At 54.2% G+C, this 22,710-nt stretch overlaps 1 protein-coding gene across 2 annotated transcripts in view; it reads right to left on the bottom strand.

The window, feature by feature from the left end:
* Positions 1–1,841: 1,841 nt before the first annotated feature.
* Positions 1,842–22,710, bottom strand: part of TEX264 (testis expressed 264, ER-phagy receptor) — a 42,442-nt gene continuing 21,573 nt past the window's right edge. For both annotated transcript variants that reach the window (XM_033072005.1, XM_033072004.1), the window contains exons 5-6: positions 9,467–9,638; positions 1,842–2,685 (exon numbers count right to left, since the gene is read on the bottom strand). In XM_033072005.1, the coding sequence (XP_032927896.1) occupies positions 2,372–2,685; positions 9,467–9,638 (486 nt within the window). In that variant the 3' untranslated portion in view covers positions 1,842–2,371. The remainder of the gene's footprint in view (positions 2,686–9,466; positions 9,639–22,710) is intronic.

The following is a 22,710-nucleotide window of genomic DNA, read 5'->3' as shown; positions in this document are numbered from 1 at the left end:
ATGGCTCAGCACCTGCTACCCCGGCTCCAGAGCCCCCAGCTCATTCCTGGCCCAGTGAGAGGGGTCCCAGCCCCAGATCAAGCTCCACAGCCATAAACTGGTGCCCCAGGGTTTGTTCCCCACTGGGCTGGCTTGCCCCCTACTCCCCAAGTGCTTGGGAGGAGTTCAGGTACCTAGCATTACTCTACTGCCCACGTGCATCCCACGCAGCCCCAGCACTCACCGGCAGCCCAAGCACCAATCCTGGAAGGCTTTGGACCACACAGAAACGGAGGCACTGGCAGGGTTGTTGTGTTCCAGATCTCCACCAATTGCCCCAACTCTTCCTAGAGCCATTCGGCTGCCCAGGATCCTGCGGTGTTGCATCCCCAGAGCTCCATCACTCAGAGACAAGAACAGGACAGGGGATGACACAGGGGACAGGGGTACTTCTGGGGCACTGCCCTGAGAAACCACCTCACACCGTGTGCCTCAGTCTCCCCTCTGCCAGCTGCTGCACTTGCAGGCTGCAGGTTAAGGGCACTGCAGTGAGTCAGACACATGCTGCTGGATTCCCTTCGCTCCGGCAGTTCTGGTTTGGGGAGGGATAACTCGAAATGTCCGTGGTAAGGTCCCTCCTGGAGTCCCACAGCAGCAGGACTCCAGCCCCTACCAGCCCCTCTCCTTTCAAGATTGTTAGCACAGAGTGGGACACTGGGGGTGTGCCTGGCTTGGGGACCTCACCACCGTGGGCCGGGCTGGACAGAGCTGAGGAGGACTGGAGGTGTGCTGTGCCAAGGGATGCTGGCACTGCTGTGGTCCCACTTTCCCCCAGCAGATGGGTCCTGGCTCCGGCCTCGCACACACCTCGTCCCGGCTGCTGCTCCAGTGCTGTCTACAGCAGGAGGATGATGGCAAAGCCCCCCTGGTGTCCAGCTTCAGTGGGGTTAGGGGACAAGCACCGTCAGTATCCTCTGTCTGGCTCCAACACCCTGGGAGCCTCAGCCAAGCATAAATATTTCAGGGGGCTTGGCAGTTTTGTAATAACCAGCAACAAAGATAAACACCAGGAAGAGCAATATTTTTCCATGTGGGCTGGAGGAGTTTAATATTTTATCACTCAGAGCACAAAATATTTATGAATAATCTCATGTCAATCACTGGCTGAGGACTAATCATGACCTTTCCAAGCCAGGGAGGACACATTGCCACCATGGAGAAACAGTCAGACCTCCCCTGCCCCCAGCACCTCCACCCCAAGTCCCAGTTTTGAGCTGCCAAGTTTGACCACCAGGAAACAAACCCTGGGCTGCTGGAGGCACCAAGGGCACCCAGCAGGTGCTGTGGCACCTGGCATTGCACTGTGGCTCCATGGCCATTATGTCCAAGCTGCTCCCTTGTCCCAAGCTGAGACAGGGAACTGGGAGCAGCACAGGCAGCCCTCCCTGCCTGCATTCCACAGCAGCAGGGCAGACAGATGGGATGTCAGGAAAGCACGGTGCAGGCAGTCTGGTGTCCCCTGCCACACGAGGAGGCCCAGAAGCAGCTTTATACCAGTTTTACTCTTCACAGGTTTCCAGGAGGAGTGGGGATGCCACCTCCCTCCAGTTCTGCCCAGCTCAGCACAGCAGCTGGGACCCTTCCTTCCCCACTTCCCCCGCAGCTTCCACAAGCTGGGGACAGACTCCGTGCCTTGCTGGGCTGCCCAGGCAGGGAGAAAGCCTGAGCAGCAGAGATGCACAGCCCCTGGGCAGCTCTCTGGCTCAGTGAGGGCTGGAGGGGCAGCTCCCATCCACAACCCCACCATGGGGCAGGATGGCACAATCAGCCAAAGGACAAGTCAGCAATGCACCAGCCACCAGTGAGGAAAAGCATCCACTTTATTACAGACCCCAAAGCGCCAGTGGCAGTGCCAGGAGGACCACATTTACACAGGATGTTTCCATTGTTCAGCAAGGGGAAGAGAAGAGGGGAACAAACCCAACTGACACAACTCACGGCTCTTTGGTGCTGGAAAATGTGCAGCAGAGAGAAGCTGTGGGTGAGAGGGGCACCAGCAGAGATGAGGAGGGACATCTCTGACATCCACCACCATCCCCCAGACACCTGCAGGGACTCTGCGACGTGCCTGGACACACACGAACAGCAAACGCATTTCGCTGTCCCCCCAGCCTGAACCTAACCCTGCGCCACCAAGCACCACAGAAAAGCCCCCCTCCCCACCTCCCAGCACCCCCAAAAACCATCAAACACCCTTTCTGCAAAGAGGGAGAGCAGGTCCTGGGGGGAATCAGCAACCAAAATCTCTTGGCTGGAGAGGAAGGAGGTGGGAAAGGCAACTGGTTCCCAGTAACTCAGACCCCAGTGGGAGGCGAGGCAGCCAGGTCTCTCTTCACTCCTCTCCTCTCTCAGCAGCGATGGGCTCCTTGGTCCACTTGTCTGTGACCTCCTGGCTGCCCACATAGCCTGCATCAGGCAGCAGGCCCGGGGCTCCCTCCCCGTCCCCTGCAACCTCCAGGTCCAGCTCCTCGAAGGAGGAGCCGCTGGCTCCCGACTCGCTGTAGCTGTGCTCGCTGCGGTTGTCCGCCTCCTCCCGCCCACGGCTGGCTGGGAAGGGCAGCAGGATGGAGGTGGCCACCGAGGTGTCTCTGCTGTCAGTTGTGGCCTCCATGCTGATGGAGCTTGTCTCACTCATGGTGTCGACCCCTGGGATGGAGAGAGAATGGGAAAGAGTGAATGCTGTGGGAAGAAGGCAGTGGGGATGGGGTACCACAGCCTTCAAAGCCACCAGAAGTCTCTGAGATATCTCAGGCCACAGTGGAGACCAGCTTCTACCTCTCATCACCTCCTTTGCCTTTGAGATGTGACCAGGTCAAGAACGGGCTGAGCTCAAAGTGCTCCCTGAAATCAGGAACCCCCAAGTCAGCACAACCAACCACCAGATTCCAGCTATACCCTGACCTCCTGGCCACACTCTGGTCCCACAGCTGCTTCCCATGCACACACCAAGGACCTGCCAAACCCCTCCTCAGAGAGAATGTGTGCTTGTCTCTGGCATGGCACCAGGAATGAGACAAAGGGCAGGAAGGACACTGTGCAGTGAGGGTGATCTGGAGCTGCAGCATTGTTTAAGCACCCAAGGGGATGATGGCACAAGTGCAAATCCTCAGGTGTTCTGCAGTGAGAAGCAGGTATGTATGTCCAGCCTCATGCCAGGGCATCCTGGTGCCTTCAGCACCTGACAGCCTGCTCCCACTCCCTCCATGGCTCCCCCAGAGCCTGCAGCTCTGGCAGCAGTGTGAAAATAAGCAGGGGAGCAGCAGGTGGGTCTCAAGGTGCCAGAGGATAGGGGGAGCCTTCCCAGATCATTCTGTGCTTCTCCACATGACCAGCCACATCCCATCTCATGACCAGGCCCCCAGGTGCTGCCCCTGCCTGCCCAGGTGAACCCCTTGGCCCACCTCCCCCTCCCCAGATCCCTGCCTCATTAGCTCAATCGACAATACAATTAAGGAGCCGACAAGGAGAGGAACATGTCAGATTGAGACCAGCAGCTCGGTGCTGTTGCCAGAGCAACCAGCCAGGAGACAAACCCCTCCTGTTAAACATTAATCATTGTTAATTATGACATCACAGACCCATGTGGTTAATTATGACATCACAGATCCACACTGTTAATTACGATACGTCAGCAAACACTGGGCAGGCTCTTTCATCATGGTCCTCCCTCTCCATCTCCTCCCTGTCTGCCTTGTATCAGTGTCAAGTGAATACTGGGCTCTGTCATTTATGAGCACCTCCACCCCTGCTGGGCTAAATACCCCTGCTGAGGATCATGCCCTGCACCAGGAGGGAAACCAGGAGGAGCCCCACTCAGCAACAGCACTCATGGAGGACTGGGGCTTGCCACCAACAAGGATGGGAAGCGGCAAATGGGAGCCTCTCTGCAGTCATCACCATCCTAAGTGGGAGAGGAGAGCCCTCTTTTCCACACTGTCCCCTGCTGGGCTTTCACAGGCATTTCCAGCCTCCTACACCTCCTGCAGCCAGGGTGCCCAAGGCTGGGTTGCTTGCTCTCCTCCAGCTGTGTGGCAGCCACTGATCTCCTGAAGGAGACTCACCAAGGAGGGAACTTTCCTTCCAAACATCCTTAAATCCTTTTTCTGCGCTGTTTTTCTTCCCGGCCTGGGCAGCTGCCAGCAGAGCTGCTTGTAAATGGCAGTGCTCTGCCTCCTGAGCAGCACCATCCCACAGTCCTGCCGCCTGAATGATGGCTGCTCCGCGAGGACCGAGCAGTGGTAGCAGGATGAGGGGTGGCCAGAAAAGATCCACAGTGCACCCACTGCTTCATCCTACCTGGTTGGCATATTCACTTCATCCTGGAAAGGAACCTGAGCCTCCACCCTCTCACCTTGGCAGCCCTTTTGGGAGCTGCCACAAACTGAGCCCTTAGCCCCTCCCCAGGCAATGCCAGGTGACCCTTCCCATGAAAAGAAGGAAAGAACCACTGCCCACTAACACGCACTGCCTTTGTTGCAGCATCAGGGAGCACCTCGACATGGAAACTACATTTACTCTAAGTTAAAAAGGATGTTCTGCTGGCTGCAGTGAGGCGCTCGCTGAAGGGGACAGCAGCCACTGAGTGGGCAGTAGAAAGGTGGGAGATGCTGTCCCACCTGACAGGACCTTGGCGGGGCAGTGGGTCAGCAGGGAGCTTCCAGGAAGATCGAGAGCTGTGGGGGATGAAGGGGAATGTGTCTGAGCCTTGAAGACAAATTACGGTCTGCAAGGTTTTTAGTGGTGATCTGAAAAGAAGAAATAATCTGATCTGGCCAAACTGGTGGCCTGAGGTGACATGGACACATTCCCACCATGGCTTCATGACAGCTCATGTTGTGTGTGGTGATCTTGTGACCCTCTAAGACCTGAGGGGACAGGAGTGACACCAACCCCCCAAGCAGTGCCCTTCCTGCTCAGCACCTCTCCCCTGGCACCCCAGGGAATGTTTTGGCTCAGAAGCTGTCATGTAACTCCATGACAGAAAGCAAAGAAGCTCCTGAGGAGAGGAGCAGCAGCTCAGGAAGAACAAAACGGGGATGAAGGGGATGAAGCTGACCTACACACTGCTCCAAGCCACCACTGTGGGAAAGCACTGCTGTCCTTACTCTCATAGCCACCTTCCTCTCCCTTGCTCCAAGGGCAACAATAAATCGAGTCCTGTTTCCCTTCAGCCAGGCACTTTGTCACTGCTCTGTCACTTCTGATCATGTTCGAGCAGCCTCAGCTGGCAAATTTGCCCATTTCAGCAGCCTTGCTCTCCTCCACACAGGAAAAGGCTGGGTCTGACATGGCCACTCAGCCTGGCCAGGATAAATATCTGGGGTGGGCAGGGCACCAGAGCTGCTGCTGCCTGGGACCATGTGGGGTCAGCTCTGACAGGGGAATGTGGCAGGAACACCCAGCTGTCCCAACAGGGAGGCAGGAAGGCAGTGCAAGGGGCTCTGAGAGGTAACCAAAGCCCCATAGGAGGGCAAGCAGGGATTCAGCTTCATCTCAGAGGCACAGGCTTCCAACAGCTGTTATACCCGCTTGTCCATCCTTCCCCACATACCTTGTTTGGTCCTCCCATAAACTACTGCCCATTCCTTGCATCCACCTTCCCAAGGAACCAGTCCAACACCCTGATCCAGCACAGCTTTTCCCTCAGCACACTGCGAGGTAGCAGCCATCCTGTTGAAGCTCACCCTTGACCTTACTTCCTCATGGATGGCACAGCCAGCCCCCTGCACTCTCACTCAGTAGGAACATGGAACTCAGAGGTTTTCATTTGGGAAACAGAAGCACAGCCTGGGGTGAAGCCATGATAGGTGTTGAGGAGTCCCCCAAAAGCCACAGCCACCTAGGAAGAAGGGATATCAAGCATCCAACTCCAAGAGAGCAGCCAGGGATGGGTGCAATGGGAACCACTCCCCCCACACTGCCAATGAGCCTGGTGGGGAGCTGGCTCCCCAGACATTTCAGCCTTGTGCCATACCAGGTACTGGCATTCCCATATCCAGAACAAGGGCAGGCTCTCCTCCAGGACTGCCCTTGTGCCACACTGATGCCTGAGCAGTGCTCCACTCCTGGTGCTCCTGGGCCCTTTCCTTCCCCTCATTCCATCAAATATCCATCACCTCTAAATACAGTGTGCTGCCAGGGGGTACAGCTCCTCTGTGATTGCTGAAGCTCACACACAAGCCATGAGGAGAGGGGCTGGGATCTGTCCCAGGATATAGAGGCAGGCAGGAACAGGCAGGGCTCTTTGGAGGATGGAAGTAAGCAAGGATGAGGCAGAAGACACCAGGAAAGTTGCTCCTCTGTGGCACTGGAGCTCAGCGTGTGATGCCATCAGTTGTACCTGAATGCTGTGGGACAGACTCTGCTCTAGCAAAATGAGCACCTGAGATTCTGGGCAGAGCCACATGCTCAAGAACCATCTGTGTTCATAGCAGCAAGCCTGTGTGGAGAGGCTGCTTTTGTTTGCTTTCACCTTCCATGCGCAGCAGCGGGGTCACACTGCAGAGCGCTGCTGGGAGGGAGCCGGGAGCGAGGACCCACTGAGCGCTGCACTGCTGCCAAAGCCCCAGAAAACAATTAAATACAAAACAACTAATCGCGATTGACACTGCCCCCTGGAGACCCATCAGCCGCCTTCCTAAAATGCTTCCTGTCTTTCTGATGACCCTGACAATGGCGAAGAAGGGACGGAATTGGCGCAGAGGCAGTCACAGCCCCTGGCCCCTTCCTTGTGTGTTGAGTGTGTCCGTCCTCAGCAGAGCTGCCAGCAGCCTGCTCTGTGCAGAGCAGCAGCAGAAAGCAGAGACCCTGGACCATGCCCCACAGCCTTTGTGGCAAATGGCTTAGCTCACAGCCACAGGCACCCAGCACCTTACAGGGTGAGCTCAGGAGCAAGGACAGCAGATGACAGCTTAAATGGAGAGATGTGCTCCAAGGTCAGGAGGCTGGAGAAAACAAATCCAAGCTTTTCTTACACTTTCAAGTCGCTTGGTACTGTCTGGCACCAGCCACAATGACAGGTGAGGAGATATGGCAACACCTTCCACTTGGAACTTCTCAAGTCTTTAATTCAAAGAAAGCATAATCCAGCTGGTGGGGAGTTTAATGAGCTGTGACTGACCAGTGGCGTGTTCACACAGAACATTATCTCAGTATTTTGGGAGAGGGAAATAAGGGGCTTCTGCTGCCACATCAGGACAGACAGGCCAAAGCTTCTGTGCATAGAGCATCCTCAGCTGCCTTTGGGAGCAGAAATGGGGCTCAGCACCTTCCCAGTCTCCACTCATCCATTGAGGCAACTGGGTATCAAAGCCCTACACCTGGGTTTGTGCAGCTCAGGCACAGCCAGAGCAGCTAACAGTCACTATCAGGGACCACCACCTGCCCCCACTGTCCCAGGAGCACTGTCTGAGCCTCCCAAGGGCGTCCACTCACATCCACTCAAAGCTAAGAAGGATCAAGAAATAACCCAAATAAAAGTAACTGGGGTTGAGCAGAGATCATGCTGACAGTCAGATGGGGACATTGCTGTGCCCACCCTCCAGTTGGCAGAGGAAAGCTTAAAAACTGTCATAGACATCCTGGGATCTGCTGGGTCATCAAGATCTCACGTCCACCGTGCCTGTTAAAGGGGTTGTGACTAACTGGAGCTTGCTTCTAGAGGGACTGCCCAGGAAAGAAGGACAAAAAGGATGAGAAAAGAGGTTTCTCTTTCTCCAACTCAGAGGTGGTTGCACAGATCCCAGCACATAAAATCACCAGGAAGGGGGGACCAGTCTCATTCCATAAGGTGTAATCTGCATGGGACCACCAAAGTCCTCAGGCAGGAGCTGCACAAGCCACCCATAGGATTGCCACATCCTCAGCCAGAGCAAGGATGTGACACTCCATTAGATGTGGTTCTGCCACTGTGCCCAGCAGTGACAACCACAGTGCAACACCCAAGCCCAATTCTTTAGTCTCGCAGGCAGGGCCAACCTCACAGTTATTATTATTTTAAGTTGGTTTTGTGCAGACTCAGCAGATGGCACTGCATCAGATTGCACTGACAAAAGCTCATCTATGTGCCTGGAAGGGGAGGGGTGGTGGAGGAGTCGGCCCAGAGCTGCTGCTGGGGAGCCCGGCCTGGAGTGAGAAAGCCCAACACAATTTGCCTTCTAAAACTGGGAAGATCTTCCTAGCCCTTCTTCCAGCAGGGCAGGGGACTCTCCCACTGTGGGCATGCTGGTAGTGGCATCCCAGGGAAAGCAGTGAGACAGCCAAGGCCCAGGGCAGTGGCTGCTCCAAGCATCCCTGGTTGGGCTGTGGGACCATGCACCCCCTGAGCAGGGCAGAACAGAGCAGGCACAGCCATGAAGGCACCACCCTCAAGCTGCTTTTGCTCCCATGGATCCTGCCATCCCTCTCCAAAACCAAGGGGTGACTGTAGGAAGACGTCAGAGCCAGGCTTTGGGGCTCCTCTGGGTAAGCTGAGCTGGTGCCCCCCACAGCTGCCCCAACACAAGGCAGACAAAGAGGAGAAGAGCTGAGTGAGCACCGTGCAAACACGGGACCTGCAAGTGCTGGCAAACAGCTCCAATTAAACTCCTCATTGCAACGCTAAATGGACAGAGCTCCCAGAAAGCAATTCCCAGGCTTGCTTTTATGTGATTAAGAATTAAAGCGACCCAAACCTGAAGACGCGTTAAAGCAAATGACCCAACCGCCCGGGAGGCGAGCACAGCCCTCATGGTTTTTTCATGCCCATTACACAAGCGTGAGCGACCTGTGGGGCAGGGGGAGGAGGTTGCTCCTGCCAGCAGCCAGCTCAGATGTGCTGTCCAGTGCCTGGGAATGCTTGGATAGCTGGCTGCTACATCTCACAGGCAGAGGAGCATGTGGGCTGCTGAAGGCAACTAGCATTTTGGGTTACTATAGCACTGCTGTTCTGCGCCTACAGCCATTGTGGTCCCTTCCTGTATGAATACATCCAGGCTGCAACAAATCTTGCTGAGCAGATGCTCTCAGGCAACTCCACCACCAGCTACAGCAACCTGGTATTTAAGCTCTTAGCAATCCCAATATGTAACAGATGAAGATGAGATCAAGGAAGATGTATATGACAAAGAGAAAAACAAGCCCAGCTGCAACTAAAAGCTGTGAGATCCAGCTCTGCACTGACAACAGTGGGCCAGTGGCTTAACCCAAAACTGCAAGGGCTCCTGGGTGCTCCCCGCGGCATGGCATGACACCTCAGGGGATGTCATCTCAGATCCTCGGGGATCAGGGCAGAGTGAGGGGAGGAGGTGTGCTGAGACTCGGTGGTTGGGTACCAGGTGGGCACAGGTCAGTCTCTCTCTGTCTGCTCGGGCAGCAGGACTGGGGATACCAGGACCCCACCTCTGTGAGGGCTGATGCCAACCAAAGATGGAGCCTGAGCCATGGATACCTGTGATGTCTGTCTGGGCGTCCTCAGACACAGCTGCAGCAGCCCTGCTCTTCCTCTCCAGTTCTTTCATTTCAGGCACATAGAAGTCCCCTTGGCGGGCAAGGGGACACACGAAGTAGATGCGGTCCTGCTTGTAGATCTCGATCCGGGGGTGGGCACACAGCTTCCTCTCCTGGAAGACACAAAGTAGCCATGGGCAGGGATGTGCTCTCACCCCCCACCCCAGCAGTCCCCCACCACACTGACCTGCCAGACTGGCCAGGTCAGACTGGTCCTCCTTGCCCACAGTGAGGGGTAGAGGGTGCCACCCCAAAATCACGGCGTTGCTTTCCCTACCACACCAGCTCCATGTAACAGAGTAAGCAGGTTTGACCCTGGAGGGAAGCAGCCAGCTGGGCTCCAGGAGGAGATGCTGAAGATCCTCAGCTCAGCTTGGTTTTGATGTGCTTATTTTGGGCTGGAGCGAGGGGTTTTGGGGAGCCAGGCAGCTGCTTCACACAGACCTGCCAGATCTCCAGCTCCTCCCAGCAGCACAGCCCCACAAACAGCACAGCCCCATGAGCAGCACGGCCCCACGAGCAGGCGTAGCACTTCTCTGCTAATTAATATAATCCAGAGCAGACAGCTCAAGCAGCTCCTTTCAGAACGGCGAGGGCAGGGGGAGTGGGAGATGAACCCCTGGCATTTCAGACAGGCATCTCCTTTTCCTCACCCCACCTCCCCTTGGCAGTGCCCTTCAAGACCCCAGATCCCCAGCCTGTCAGGGACCCATGAGAGGGGCACGTGCCCTGGGCTGTGCAGCCCCTGCTGAGCTGGGGCTGTGGGGGCTCTTGGGGTGCAGAGGCCGGGTGGAGGAGCAGCTGGACCCCTTTGCCACCCCCTCCTCACCCGCCCGCCCGCCAGCTGCTCGCTGGCAGAGGGGGCGGCTGATTACAAGCCGGGTGAGAAAGGAGAGTGTCTCTTCAGCGGGTTTTCTTTTTCTTTCTTTCCCCTTTTCAAATCACTGACAGCTTTTATTTAACCCTGCAACCACCTTGATTATCCTCCTCCTCCTGCTCCTCCTCCTCCCTGCCCCAGCTATTTTCTTCCTCCTTCTTGTCCTGATTATCCTCTTCTTCTTCCCTGACCCAGTGCTTTTCCTCTCTGCCTCAACTATTCTCCTGTGTCATGGCCTGCTGATGTGTCTTGTTTGCACATCCTCCAGCAGGGTCTGCATCCCTCTGGCGCTCTCTGTAGCCAGAGCTGGCCCCACACCAAGAGTGAGCTCTATGGACACATCAATCATGACCTTACAAAAGCCTGACTCCCTTCAGCCCTGGGGATGGACCAATGTGATTTAAGAATCATTTATTTCCCAGACTAATGCTGGCAACAGGCAGGATCCACAACACACATGAGCCAACACTGACCCTCTCCCCAGTGCTGGCAGTTGGATCACCTGGAGAGCCACCTCCATGCTGCCAGGATGCTGCACAAGAAATACAGGCAGAAATCCCACATGAGCAGTTTTTGAGTCCATTTTCCTGAGTAAGCCTGCAAGATCTGGCAATGCAGAGGTCCAGTTACTCAGAAGCACCACAGTGGCAGAAACATGACCCCAGCAGAAGCTTCACCTGTCCCATCCCAATGCCTTCCAGCCTGAATTCCAGCAGTCCCTCCTCCAGCTGAGGAGGAACCACATTTCCTGCCCCAGTGCTGCAGGGATACACAGGGACGCAGACGGGCTTCCAAGGTACTTGGAGTTTGGAGTTCCCACTCGCAGGCAGGTGAAACATTGAGGCCTGCAGATCAAAACTGTATTAAATAAAAACAAGCTGGGTTGTTTTTAGCAGCAGAGCAGAGGCGGCTCATCTCACTCCTGCTTTTTCAGCAACAACACAGACAAGAGCCCTCCTCGCCGCTCTGCCCCTTGCTCCACCAACCACAAGCCCATCCGCCAACCTCCCGCTCAGCTCCTTATTTTCGGTTACTGCAACACACCAGAGACGGGTATCTCCAGGATTTGCAGGGCTTTTTGGATAAATCCAGCTGGCCCTCCACCACTTCATGCAGACAAGGACAACTCAAAGGACCTTAGAGCAAAGAGACCTTCCTTAACTTCATGTGAGGTCTCCAAACAGTCTAAATCCTCAGGACTCTTGTGTGGCTTTCAAGACTAAACTGACTTTCCAAAGACCCTCCTAAAGTTCCAAAAGAGTGCATCTGGGACATACCCTCTCCCTACAATCTACTCTAGGTTGCTACAACTTCCAATTACAGAGACATAGAAGTGGCACCCCCAAAACACAAACAACACCCCCTCTCCCTATAAAAAATGTGGCAATCTTGGCTTTTCAAGGAATAAAAATGCACATCTGAATGAAGAGCAGAACTGGCTCTTGAGCCAAATGTTGCTTCATACTCAAGGTTATCCTATAAGAGCGACAAGGATGTTCCACCCTGCCAGGAGCAGCTCTGTGTCCCTGAAGCCAGAAGAGCCCAGGTGTCCAGCAGCCAAAGCCCATGGATGGGGACTAGGTCAGTGGGACCACGGTGAAGTGGCTGGACACTCACTGTCAATACCCATGCCTGCCTCATTAGGGACAGCTGCAATAATTGATTTCTTCTCAATTCATCTGGGGTTTTTCCCAAAATGAAATAGAGGGAAACCAGAGCTTGAGGGTGCTAATTTGTGTCTATACAAATAAAGCTGGAAGCCAGGCTAGTGAGCTGGCCTGTGTTTCTGCACTTCTTCCCAGAGAAACCCAGCCTCTGGCAGGGCTGCTGCAGAGCTCAGCACTGGTAGGTGGGCTCAGGAGAGGACAATGTCCCCAAGAAGGAGCAGGAAGGTTGTGGCTGGGAATGCTATCCTGTGCAGCCTGGGATAAAGGGATGAAGCTGCATAAAGACTTGAGAAATGGGCAGAGACAATGATGTGGGGAGCCACGACGACAATGGAAATGGATAAGGGGATCATCTAAGGGGGTGAGAGATCAGCCTTGTGATCATACCAAAGGAGATTAGGAAGCAGGCAGAGGCTGGACAAGAATAGTGCAGCAAAGTGCACAAGAGGCTGGTGACACAGTGAGTTTGGGATTATCCCCGTGGAGAGAAACTGCAATGAAAAGAAACAACCCAGAGAGACCAGAGAGCAGAGCCCAAAGGCAAAGGTGTGGGAAGAAAGCAAATTAGCAAAGGCTCAACAACATGGCAAAACAACAGAAAGGCTCAACAGGCAGCGTTGCACTGCCACTGAGGAGGGAGCCCCTGGTTGGCTGTGCCGCCAAGCCAACAGATGGAGCAGCAAGGGGAATGTGGAGTTTGCAAGGCAGAGCCCTCCAGTCAAATCCAATGCAGTCTCACATGGGTGGAGGAGCTCAGTGAGAGGTGAACAGTGGGACACTGTCAGTGCCAGGCTGCTGGCTGTGACAACAGGACCAGTAAGTGGGGCAGGGAAAGGGACTTGCCCCTTTGCAAGGTCATGCAGTGCCAACCTGCCTCCTCAGCCTCCATCAGGAGCTCTCCCTTCCTGTGGCCAGCAAAGGTAGAGGCAGCAGCACAGTGTGCAGGGCTGATTTCTATCCAGGCACCTCCAGGCCTCCTGAAACAAAGTGTACATAATCCATACAGCCCATCTACGCACACAAATGAATCCAGAGTCCACAAGTTCAGTTCTGACAGGAATAGCAGCTCCAGTATACTCCTGCCATGTCAGACCCACTGCTTCCCTTGAAGCCAAGTCCCTCTCAGTCAATCTGAGGAACATGGCGGGGGTGCTTCTCACGACCTTCTCAAGAGCAAGGCATTATGTAATGGAAGACTCTTGCACTCCTCTTTCCCAGATGGAACAGCACCTTGCCCAATCTTTAACCTTGGGTTCCATATCACCTACCACCATGCATTGACTGTAGGATTTCCTCCAGGTCACTCTCATCCTGCTAGGAATGGAGCATCCCCTAGCCTTATGCATCAGAAAGGACAACAGGGTTATGCAATGATCAGCATTTTGGGACACCTTCCCCAGCAGCAGGAGGTGTCAGCTATTCATCAGCACAAATCTTCCTTCCCCTGCTTGTCCATAAGATCACAGCATCTGCCTGTGATATGGCTTGTGCACAGCCTCCCAGAAGGACAATGCCCCCACTTTCCTGGGTGAGCACAAGAATAGTCCCAGAGCTACAGAGGACATGACAAAGTCTGGGACATGATCTGCAGTCATTAAACGGAATTGTGCAAAGGCAGAAGGAGGTGGCAGGGTGCTCATGTCACACCATGGCCCTCAGCACCTGTTGGGAAGCAGAAGATTGAGCTGGGGCACTGCAGGGACTGTCTTTGTCACTCAGTCAGGTTCATCTGCTCAGGAATTCAAATGTCACCAACTGGATCTGCTTCATCTCCCACTGCTGCAAGAACTCATATTGTTAGGAGACCACAAACGAGCCTTGTGGATGCTCTCTGGATCCTCGCCATGCACGGGCATGCTGGCAGTCAGGCTCCACTGGCAGTGGAGAGGCAGCAGCTGTCCTCACCCCACTTCACCCCACAAGCTCCCTATCACCCTTGATTCCTTACTGTCACCTCCTGGAATGGCTTAGAAGGTGATGGTTAAGTCACACCAGCCCACTGAGTCCCTATTTCAGGACTGATGCTGTAGGAGCAGTTGAGAAGAGGTTTTTCATGCCACCGCCAACTTCCCGTTGGAGCAGAGCTGGAGGCTGAGATGCTCATGCTGCCCAGCAGCTCCTAGCTCCACTGCAGAGATGTCCACTTTGTGCTCCAGCCACCTGTGTGCCATAGGAACACAGCCATTGCTTGTGCCTGTCACCCACCCTTGCCAGAGCACCTTCTGCCTGCAACACATGAAAAACGTGCCTGCTAAACACCAGCCAGGACTGGAAAAACCATGGCAGCAAGCAACTGGTCACCAGCAGATGCAAACCCTCTTCTCCCTTAGGGGAACCAGGCAGTTCTGAGTTGCCCTCCTGGTCACCAGCCAGGGATTAACCCTCCAGGCATCTGCCACTGGGCACTGCTGAAAAGCTGGGACAAACTGGAGCCTGCCCACTGGGAAAGCCAACAGTGCAGGGTTCAGCCTAAGCATCAATGGGTCTCTGCACAGTGCCAATTGAGAGAACAACTTCCCAGAAGGGCCAATGGACATGAGGCCCAAGTCTGGTCTCATGGAGGGCCCAGACTCAAGAAGTAGCTGTGGGTTGTTAACAGGGATTGTCTCAACATCAGTTTGGCACAGCGTGCCTGGAACTGCTGCTCTCCCTTGCTCTTACTGTGACAGGATGTGCTGCTGCCATTGCAGAGAAGCAGAAGGGAACATGGAGCTGGTTCCATCCACATCCTGCTGTGACAACACCAATCCAACACCAATATGAAGAGATTTTCCATAGGCAGCTGGGGTCAGTCCCTTCCATTTATTATGCTGCCACACCTGAAGAGGAAGGGTGTGAACACACAGGGGGCTTGTGACCATCGTTGGGGATTGCTGCCTGTTGGAGGGACTCACCAGCATCCCCCAGCCAGCCAGGGCACCACCACAGCCTCACTTGCCTGTGCTGCTCTGGGTAGTGCCAGCAAGTTGGCTGGTAGCTGAGAGAGTGTGGGGAGACCCCCAGGTAACCTACCAGCCCTGTCCTCACATGCCAGCAACTCCTGCCTGCCCAGACAACACAACTCCCCCACACCTTCCTTCCAGCTGGAGGCACCCATCCTCTCCATCTCCCAATGATGGGGTCGGACGCTTCAGTCCCAGGGATTTTACAGGAACAACAAAACTGCGTGGAGCTGAATGGCCCTAAATCAGTTGCTAAAATTAAAAGCTGAAACTGAGCCACCAGCTAGGACTGGGGGGAGTGTGCTGTGTGCCACATCCTCCTCGCTTCCTCACACGTTCCATGCTCGGTGTGTCATCCCTGCTTATCTTAGAACACGGGTGCTAGGTAGTCCTGGGAGGCTTTGCAAAATTTGCAATTTGCACAGCACTCAGCGCCCTTTGGCGTTCTCCCAGTTCAGACAGGAGACAGAGTCCTTGCTGGGCCATCCCTCTGTCCCAGGCCTAGACTGGGAATGTCCCTGTTTCCATTCTTCTTTGCTCAGACAGCAGCTTGAGGCTAGATACTGCTTCAAGTCACCTGTCTGAACTGATGAAAACAAAAAATAGAGGCCTTCCTCCTGGGGCCAAACATCTCCTGGGCTGCACTACAAGTGGTGTGGACAGCAGCCTGGATGTTTCCCCTCAGTTCTGCTCTTATAAGACCTCACCTGGAATATTGCCTCCAGTTCTGGGGTCCCCAGCACGAGTCAGTCATGGACATGCCAGGGCAGGTCCAGAGGCCACAGAAACAGTCCAAGGGCTGGAACAACTCTGCTATGGAGATAGGCTGAGAGTGTTATGGTTGTTCAGACTGGAGGTTGTTCAGCTACGGAGAGGAGCACACCAAACCGTGCTTGTAAGAGATGGAGATTTTTTACCAGGGCCTGTAGTGACAGGGCAAGGGACAGTGGTTTTAATGCAAAAGCTAGCAGGTTAGACCAGACATAAAATGCCTTGTGCTGAAGGTCATTAGGTACTGGAACAGATTTTCCAGAGAAGCTGTGGATGTCCCATTCCTGGACATAGTCAGGTGTCCAGGTGTTCAAGGCCAGGCAGGATGAGGCTTTAAGCCACCTACTCTAGTGAAAGATGTCCCCAGCCACAGCAGGGGGGCTGGACTGGATGACATTTAAACATCCCTTCCAAACCCAACTCTGATTCTGGTCCTCTCTGCTGAGCCATGGCCTAACCATGGGAGACAGGGATGAAGCCTGGATGGCCGGGGCTGTTCAATGAGGGGTAGAAGTCAGTCAGAGCCTGGGGAAGAGCCATCGGCCCAAGAGATGGCCAGGCAGAAGGGAAGACAAATTGCTGGAGGGAGAGGCAGGCAGATATGCTTTACACCAGTAATACCTCAAGCATCAAGGAAACCCCAACATCTCAGCTTGCAGCTCCAGCAGGGTGCACACAGAGCCGGGCAGGCCCTGCCTCCAGCTCCAGCACACAGCACAGCCGCCAGCACCAGGCTGCCAAGGGCTGTGGAACAGCTGCTGCCTCCCAGCCCGGAGAAACTCACATTTCAGAGGTGCTGAGACTGCTCCCACGCACGTGCACTTTACTTTCAAATCCTCTGGGCTGTGAGGTGTTTCAGAAACAGAAGGTGACATTATTGCAATCAGGAAAAGGCCGTTTCCATCAGCCACCAGGAAAAACGAGCGGCACCACCAGTAATACAGCAGCGGAAAACAGTCTTGCCAAAGGATAACAAATCCTCCAGGTAGCAGAATACAGAGCCTGGCAATTAGCACCTCCCACGCCATCAGCATCCTTGCCTGCCCTCAGCACACTTCCCTCTTCCCATGGCAGGCCTCCGTCCTGCCTGCAACCAGGACACACCGCCCTGCTGACGTGGCAGTGCCATGGCTCCAGGACAGGCAGGAGAAAACCAGCCCCCGAGATCCTCTGTGCAGCAGGGAGAGGAGTGGGAGTCTGTTTGGACCGTGGGAGCTGTGAAACACCGGGCTTGATAGCTTGGGAGAGTTTTTCATTTTCACCTCAGTGAAGGCAGCCCGCCATGCAATTTACACCTTGCCCGCCTGCGCTTCCCGGGCCGAATCACCCAGCTGCTCCCATGGCTCCTCCAGAGCAGGAGCTGCAGAGTGGCAGCTGCCAGCCACGGACAAACTGAGAGGTAAAGGAATGAGGCCGGGGGAGTTGGTGGGCTCAGGAGATCCCAGCACCCTGAGAGGGCTGGCAGGCACCAGGCACAGGCTCCGAGGTCATGGCTGGCAGCTACTGTCAGAGTCATGAGCACTTTTCTCCTCCTTGGGATGGAGATTCCATCCTGTTCTCCAGTGAAAGGGAATAAGCTCCAGCCCTGCCTCACTAGAGACCCTAACACACTCCGGACCTTTTCCTCTTTCCAGCACCCACTTGAGCTACAAGAGAAATTGTGCAGCACACAAAGGAGGATGTATCATCTTCAGAGACAAGCCAGGTAGCAAGTTCCAGTGAGATAAAACCTCTCAGAAAATAGCCATGGGCAGCCAGAGCCCTCAGTGAGAGGGCAGGACAAGCCTTGGACAAAACTGCCAGCCCAGAATGTACATTCAGGTACTAATGTTCGTTCAGGTACATTAGTCCAAGTGCTTCCAGGGATGTATCCTACTGCCCTCAACCATGGGAATGTCACCTGCAGAATAAAGAGCAGATGGTGCAAACAAACGCAATTCATGGGGCTTGGGTCCCCCCTGGTGTTATGGTTATTTGGTAGTAATTAGTCCTGGAGCAGAGAGTTGCAGAAGTAAAGGAAACTTTTGCATTAAAAAAGATTAATTTTCCTAAAGACTCAGTGTTTTCCACTTTCCCAAGTTCTCCTGTACCCACCACGGATAAATGCCAGCTGGGGAGATGGTACTCACCAGCTTCCCAGAGCTCCATAATATGTTCTCACACTGTTCCTCCTACCCGACCCCACCATATCCCATTTTCTTCTCCTCCTTCCCCATCACAGCCACACACGAGCTCTCTGAAGGGGACTTTGGTTTTAACTATTCTGAAAGCTCAAACACCAGATCTTCATCATAAGACAAGCAATCTGTGTAAATCCACATAATCTCTCCTCTCCTGAGGAACCAGTCTTGGGTTCCTGTCCCAGTTCCTAGGAACTCCATCACTATGGGAACACACGGGTCAACAGCTGCACACGAAAGGATGTTGATGAGACTGTGGGAGAGGAGGACCACAGCTGGAGTGGGCTGCCTCTGTTTCAGAGAGCAGATCTCCAGGGACCAACACACTCCTCCCAGCCCTCATAGGATGCTTCTTCAGCATTAATCACAATGCTGAAGGGGTTGATGCAATGATCTCTGCCATCACGGATGACTGGAGCAATGCTAAATCGCTTTGCCTGCTCTGTTGCCTTGCAAAGCTGCCAGGAGCAGCAGCTGTGGCAATTTCTCTGTCTCCTGTCAAGGCAGGGCCTTTCAGGAAAGGGATCAGCATCCATGATCATGTCCTGTTGTTCTGCCTCAGCCAGATAGCCCACTGCACTGCAGCCTCCCACCCTGCATGGGACACCACACAGGTAGAAAGAGCCTCTTTGAAACTTGTGTCTTTGTCATGCTGCTCACAGGGAGAGTAAGTCCTAACCTAGAGTGACCTGCTTCACCCTGCCACGAGACTCTTGTGGAGACAGATCTTCTTCCATAGGTAACTTGGAGAGCTCCTCCTCCTGGTGGACATTCCCAACACACCTTGATGGCTTTCTCTGCTGGGCCACCATTCATTTACGTACTTGCCCTTCCGCAACAAGAATGTCCAGACAAGCTGAAGGCTTGTGGTTTGCAGCCTTCTCACACATGTCCTCACCTCCAACGAGTCCTGCCATGAAATCCTCTGGCAGCAAAGCCAAAGCAACAGAAATGGAGTAGGAGCAGCACTGTCTGGTGATCACATCACATGGGGGCTGTCAGTCTCCTCGGACAAGGTCTGAGCTGCCCCTTCCAAATCTCAACCCTCTGCTCTCGCTCTTTGGATTGCAAACATCTCTAGTTGTTCTTCTGCAGCCTGTAAATCACCAGGACAAACTCAGGTGTCACATCACTGGCCCCAGGAGGAAAATGGAGGAGTGGAATAAATACCCTCCCCATCCATTCCTACCTCCTTGAACAACCTTGTCTTTCTGCAACGCCCCCAGTTCCCAGGCTTCATGGAATATATTTCACGATGAGCTAAGCTCAGCCTCACACCATCCCTTCACAGCTGAGAAAGCCAAAAAGGGAAGCTGAAGAACTTAACCTCGCTGAACTTGCACAGATAAAGCCACCAGCAGCCCAGGGCAAAGCCACGATGCAACCGCCTGATCCCCAGACAAAATAGTTCTCCCTCCCCACCCACGGGGACTTACTGTCAGGCTTACTGACCTCATTTGGAAGACAAGGAAGATCCAGAGGAAGGGATCAAGTGGGTTTCAGCCTGGTTTGCTGAGGAGGAATAGGCAAGCTGATCACGACATCCATAAGCACATCTCAAGTACAACACATTGGCAAATCAGATGTCAGAAAGTAAGTTTCCAGGACAGGAGGATCTTCAAAGCTATCAGCTAAGTGCAGCCAACAGTGGAGAAAGATTGTCTGAGCTCCCACTCAGGGAAACCCTGCATTCACAGGCTTGCTTGGGTGACAGGGATCCCAACCAGGCTCTCTGTAGGGCAGACACCCATGGGACACTGGTGTCTGGTTCACTGCCCCTCCTGCTTCTCCTTCCCTCGCCCCAGGGACAGATGTTCCCCATGTTTTAAAAGCAAACCATGGCCCGGGACAAGTTCCTTCCTGAATGCTCATAAATGAACAAGAGGCATTTCCCCACAGGCTTCCAGCAAAGCCACCTTCAAACCCCCACATCCAAGAGTTTGCTCTTCCCCAAACACCTAGCAAAGGGCAAAGAAACTCTGGCAGGCTCCTGCGTGATGACAATTTCTCCCAGTGAGCTCAGCTAATGAAGCCCCCAGAGCCTGCAGCCACTGCAGCCGCCGGCGGCAACGATTCGCCCAAGGAAATCCCCAGCGCACTCAAACAGCACAGAGCAAACAGCACAGCCAGGCAGGCTGCCTGCAATGCAGGAGGGGCTGGGAACACAAGTGAGGTGAGCAGGGGGAAAGGGAGGTGAAACAGCAGCACCAGGCAGATTCATCAGGGAGAGTTTCAGGTGTCCTCGAGCTGGGACATGCCATTTCAGTGGCCACACGTGCTGGCCAACGTCTCCATTGGCCCTGCTGCAAGCGGGCATGGCAAGATGAGGTGAGGCTGCCTTTCCTCTGCAGCTCTCACCTCCTCCTCTCCAGCCCACCAGGGACCCAACACAGGTCCCAGGGGGTTCATTACCTTGTCTGGAGAGCAGAGCACCCGCTGAGCAGCCACTGCGGTGTGCCGGTTGTGCGGGGAGCCAGTGGCTGGCGCTGCCAGCAGGGACACAAGCTGAGTGCCTCCAAATCCAGGCTCTTCTGCTGGCAACAGAGGCAGCAGGGGAGGGGAGCAGCTGCTTTCAGCGACCTTTGCAGTCTGGCAACTGCTCCTCTGCCAGCACAGGATCATGAGTTTGACTGTGCAGATCAATCAGGAGGAGAAATCAAAGCAGTTAGGCAAGGACAGAGCCCAGTCTGACTCACCCTTCCACAAGGAACCCATATGTTCCCAGATGTGCTCCATGAGCTGGGAATGCTCTGGAGATGCATCAGGCCACTCAGCTTTCCAGACCCTTTCTTTCTGGGGAGTCAACTCCCCATCTGTACCACTGCTCTGCCCTCCCAGGTACCCCAAACCATACACAGCCCTGTGTAACACCACTGACAGCAGCACATCAGCCATAACTGCAGCCACCAGAGCTGCCCCAGATCCTCATTAGTGCCCCAAGACCCAGAGGACATCCCTCCTCTTCCCAGTGCTGATGTCCCTCAAACTCTGGGTATCTGGAGGATGGGGAAAACTTTGGAGAAGAATATTTACACCTCTGTCCCCATCTGCCCTTCCTCAAGAGCCCCAGCTTGCCATGGCCAGGAAGTGTACTCTGCCTGCTGCAGCTCTGTCCCAGAAAGGCTGCTAGGTCTCAGATAGCAACAGGGGAGGCATTTGGACATTGGACCTGTGCCCCAGGGCACAGCAGAAAGCCAGAGCTGAGCCAATGCTATGGGTCCCAAAGCAGCTCCCACCAGCAGACACAGTTTTGCAGGGGAACTGCTGGGAGATGAAGGCAATGGCTTCTTGGGGTGGCAGGACCTGGACAGGACAAGTGAACTTGGCACCTAGAGATGCATGTGGGGGAGGAGGAGGAAGATGCAAGAATAGAGAGGAGTCGATGGTTGTGCTGCTCCACTGTGAGCCCACATCTGGCAGCTCCTGCAGCCACAGCAGCCACTTCTGCTTTGCTCATTCCTGTACTGTTTGGCAGAAGTACCCGAGCAAGTCTTTCTCCACACTGACCTCTTGATAAGCTTTTGCCAACTCACGGTCTGGTTACTGAATCACTGGGAGGACCTTACCCCAAGCTGTGAATCTGCACAGCATGAAGAGCAGAGCAGCTGGCCCCAACAGATGATAGATATCTACCTTCCTGCATGTCAAGGACCTGCCATCAGCTCCAGGCAGAAATAAATCCAAGTAAATGAGAGTAACCGGCCATCCAATAGCAGGGGAAAAAATGCAGGTGTCCACAATGGGAATGAGGCCATTGTTTCCCTCCCTGCAGTCTTCCCAGAGTGCCTTACAATCTTACCAAGTGGGAACAGAGCCTGTCAGCAAATGCATGAAGCCAACAGGCAGCTGCAGACAGGGCCACGGCACATTCTCTTCATCCTCCAGGGCCAGGACACCCCTTCAGGTTTCATTGGAAAGGCAATAGCCCCCAGTGCCATGCTGGGAGTGGGGCTCCCAGACCAATCACTCTCCCAGCACCTCTGCCTTAGCGACCATCCCTGAAGATAAGGGAAAGAGACACAGTAGCAACTTTAAATGGACCTGGAGATTTTCTGGTTGGTGGTGTGTGGAATGGGGGAACAGAAGCAGAAATTTCCAGGGGTTCTGTGATGCAAATGTGCCCATCCACAAGTAACCACTGTGACAAGCAGCCAGAGCCAGGAATGCAAAGCAGTTACTAACTTGCTCTCCCCACTGTACTCAGCTCTGTCACCCCTCTTCATCCCTGCAGGGCTGTTTTAATTCCTCACATTAGCAGAAGATGCAGGTAAAACCATCTGTCTGTGGAGCGATCACCCGGTGGTCATTGTACAAGCTGCCAAAATAGAAAAAATCATTCCAATTACTCCATAGCGACAGAAAGTCCCAGGCATCCTTCTGCTCTGAGCCTTTGAAATGTAAAGCTGCGCTGTTTGGTGTCATTTAATTTGGAACTCAGCCTCAGATCAGCAGAGCCTCGCTAAGCTTTAGGAGGAAGCAGCCATGCAAAACATACATGTGCAAAATTCAGATGTCAGTGGCCTGGAAGACAAGCAGACCCCAAGACTCACTGGTAATTTCACTTCATGGCCCTAGCATCTCTCTTTTTCCATCCCAGTGCCAGAGGAGGTTGATACTGTCCCAAAATCTGTATTGAGCCTTTGCTCCAAATCAGTACTAGTTTCTCTCTGGTACCCAGGAGAGGTGACCCGATCATCATCTCCCCTCTTAGGAAGGTTTATTCCTCTCCTGCATACTGGAAGCACATT

Source organism: Catharus ustulatus, chromosome 13 (assembly GCF_009819885.2).
Source record: "Catharus ustulatus isolate bCatUst1 chromosome 13, bCatUst1.pri.v2, whole genome shotgun sequence".
NCBI classification, from domain to species: domain Eukaryota; kingdom Metazoa; phylum Chordata; class Aves; order Passeriformes; family Turdidae; genus Catharus; species Catharus ustulatus.
Note: the sequence above shows the minus strand (reverse complement) of the source record. Positions and strands in the feature narration are given on the sequence as shown.